Source organism: Engraulis encrasicolus, chromosome 14, assembly GCF_034702125.1.
Source record: "Engraulis encrasicolus isolate BLACKSEA-1 chromosome 14, IST_EnEncr_1.0, whole genome shotgun sequence".
Lineage (NCBI taxonomy): Eukaryota > Metazoa > Chordata > Actinopteri > Clupeiformes > Engraulidae > Engraulis > Engraulis encrasicolus.
This window is the reverse complement of record NC_085870.1, coordinates 54,719,330-54,721,056: the sequence shown is the minus strand read 5'-3', so window position 1 is coordinate 54,721,056 and position 1,727 is coordinate 54,719,330. Positions and strand designations below refer to the sequence as shown.

The window sequence follows — 1,727 nt, the reverse complement described above, 5'->3', positions numbered from 1 at the left end:
AACATTTTATTCATTTTACAAATTATTGTCACAACTTGTGGTAGATCACATTTACACAAGGCACATACGATTGTCTGTACAGCTCAGTTTCTCTGTGGTATTTTCCTGAGGTGAATGTCCAAAACAGTTTTAGGACAGTTTCATAGACAGGCGATGGCTTATATTCTAAAACAGAAAAGATCTTTACCCTCTCAATATGAGGACTGTTTAAGACTTGCCCTGCTCCAGCTCGGAAAGACCTTTCACAGTGAAAGAGAGCTTGAAACTTTTTCTTCCCCCAAAAAAACATGTGAGTTGTGGGTGTGGAGATTTCAAGCTGCAGTCGACATTTAGGGGAACATGATTGCTCAGTGCTGTACAATTTCTCCAGTGGTGGATGTTTCCTTATTGCATATTTAAAATCCTCATTTAGGACAATACTGACCTTAATAACTCACACGGATCACATTTACATATAATGTAAAAATACAAAAATGCAAAGAGGCAAATACTCAAGGAATGAAAATGTATCACAACTCTAGTTTCTGTGGTTTAGAATCTGCAGTCTTCGCCTCTGCTTTCTTTGAATCAGGTGCTTTTTTCACTACTTTTTTTGTGGATGTGCTGTCTTTTTTGCCCACCTCCTTGGCTTTTGTTTTCGCCACTTCCTTGGCTTTTGTTTTGTCCACTTCCTTGGCTTTTGTTTTGCTTGCCTGTTTGGGCTTTGATTTGTCCACCTGCTTGGGTTTTGTTTTTTCTCCCTCAGTGGATTTAACCTTTTCGGTCTGCTTTGCTTTCGTTTTCACAGTTTTCTTTGGCTGAGTTTTTTCGTCCGTTTTGGACTCTGCAGTGTCCTTTACTGTGTCACTTTTGCCTTCCACTGCAGGTGCAACATCATTTGGAACAGAGGCACTTTCCGCCTGCTTTTCAGCGGGCTGTTCTGCCTGTGCAGTGGCTTTTTCCTCTTCCTTCACAGGCTGTGCTGCCTCTGACCCACTGGTCTGTTCTGCAGGTTTGGAGTCAGCTACTTCTGCCTGTGTGGCTGTACCACTGTCTGCTGCTGCTGTGCCTTGGAACTCAGCGTCCAGCGGCGCTGACAGCATGTTCAGGAGTTCCTGTGCTTGGATGCGCTCCTGAAGGAACAATTATGAGAATTACAAGTGATATTTCTTGGTCACATGCATAGGAGTCTTAAAAACTATAACAGTGAAACTGTCCGATGCACTGTGCACAGGTATGTGTGTGTGTGAGTGGGGGTGGGGGTGGAAAGGGTATGGTTGGGTTAAAGCGCCATGATGCCAAAGTGCTTAAGGTGCAGAATTAATCCATCAGGAAACAAAATATTTAAATATTATTCTGTTGGCATTTAAACATCTTATCCATCCACGATTGTTTAAACATTTCCCCCTGTTGCCATAACAACTGCAGATGAAGGTTAGACTGTTGACTGACTTATTTAAAGCATCAATAATGTATAATTATTAGGGCTGCAATGATGCACTCAACTCACAATTCTGTTTGTATCACAATTCATGACCAACGGTTCGATACACCCCACGATTTCACATTTACCAACATTATAAACTTTATAAATAAAAACTATGATAGTTTATAGGTAGAATAGGCTACAAGAGGCTACTAATAATTTAAAAATGGTTCTATATATAATAATGATGATGCTTGTAAGCACTATCACTTCATATCATGTGGTTGTTTTCTGGGCTGATGGGTATGAAAACGTTAAAAGG

The 1,727-nt window shown here is 40.6% G+C and overlaps 1 protein-coding gene across 1 annotated transcript in view; it reads right to left on the bottom strand.

Annotated features, from left to right (window-relative positions):
• p3h1 (prolyl 3-hydroxylase 1) overlaps positions 1 to 1,727 on the bottom strand; it is a 13,022-nt gene continuing 11,295 nt past the window's right edge. Inside the window, exon 15 of the mRNA XM_063216629.1 lies at positions 1 to 1,112. Coding sequence (XP_063072699.1) covers positions 510 to 1,112 — 603 coding nt within the window. The 3' untranslated portion in view covers positions 1 to 509. The remainder of the gene's footprint in view (positions 1,113 to 1,727) is intronic.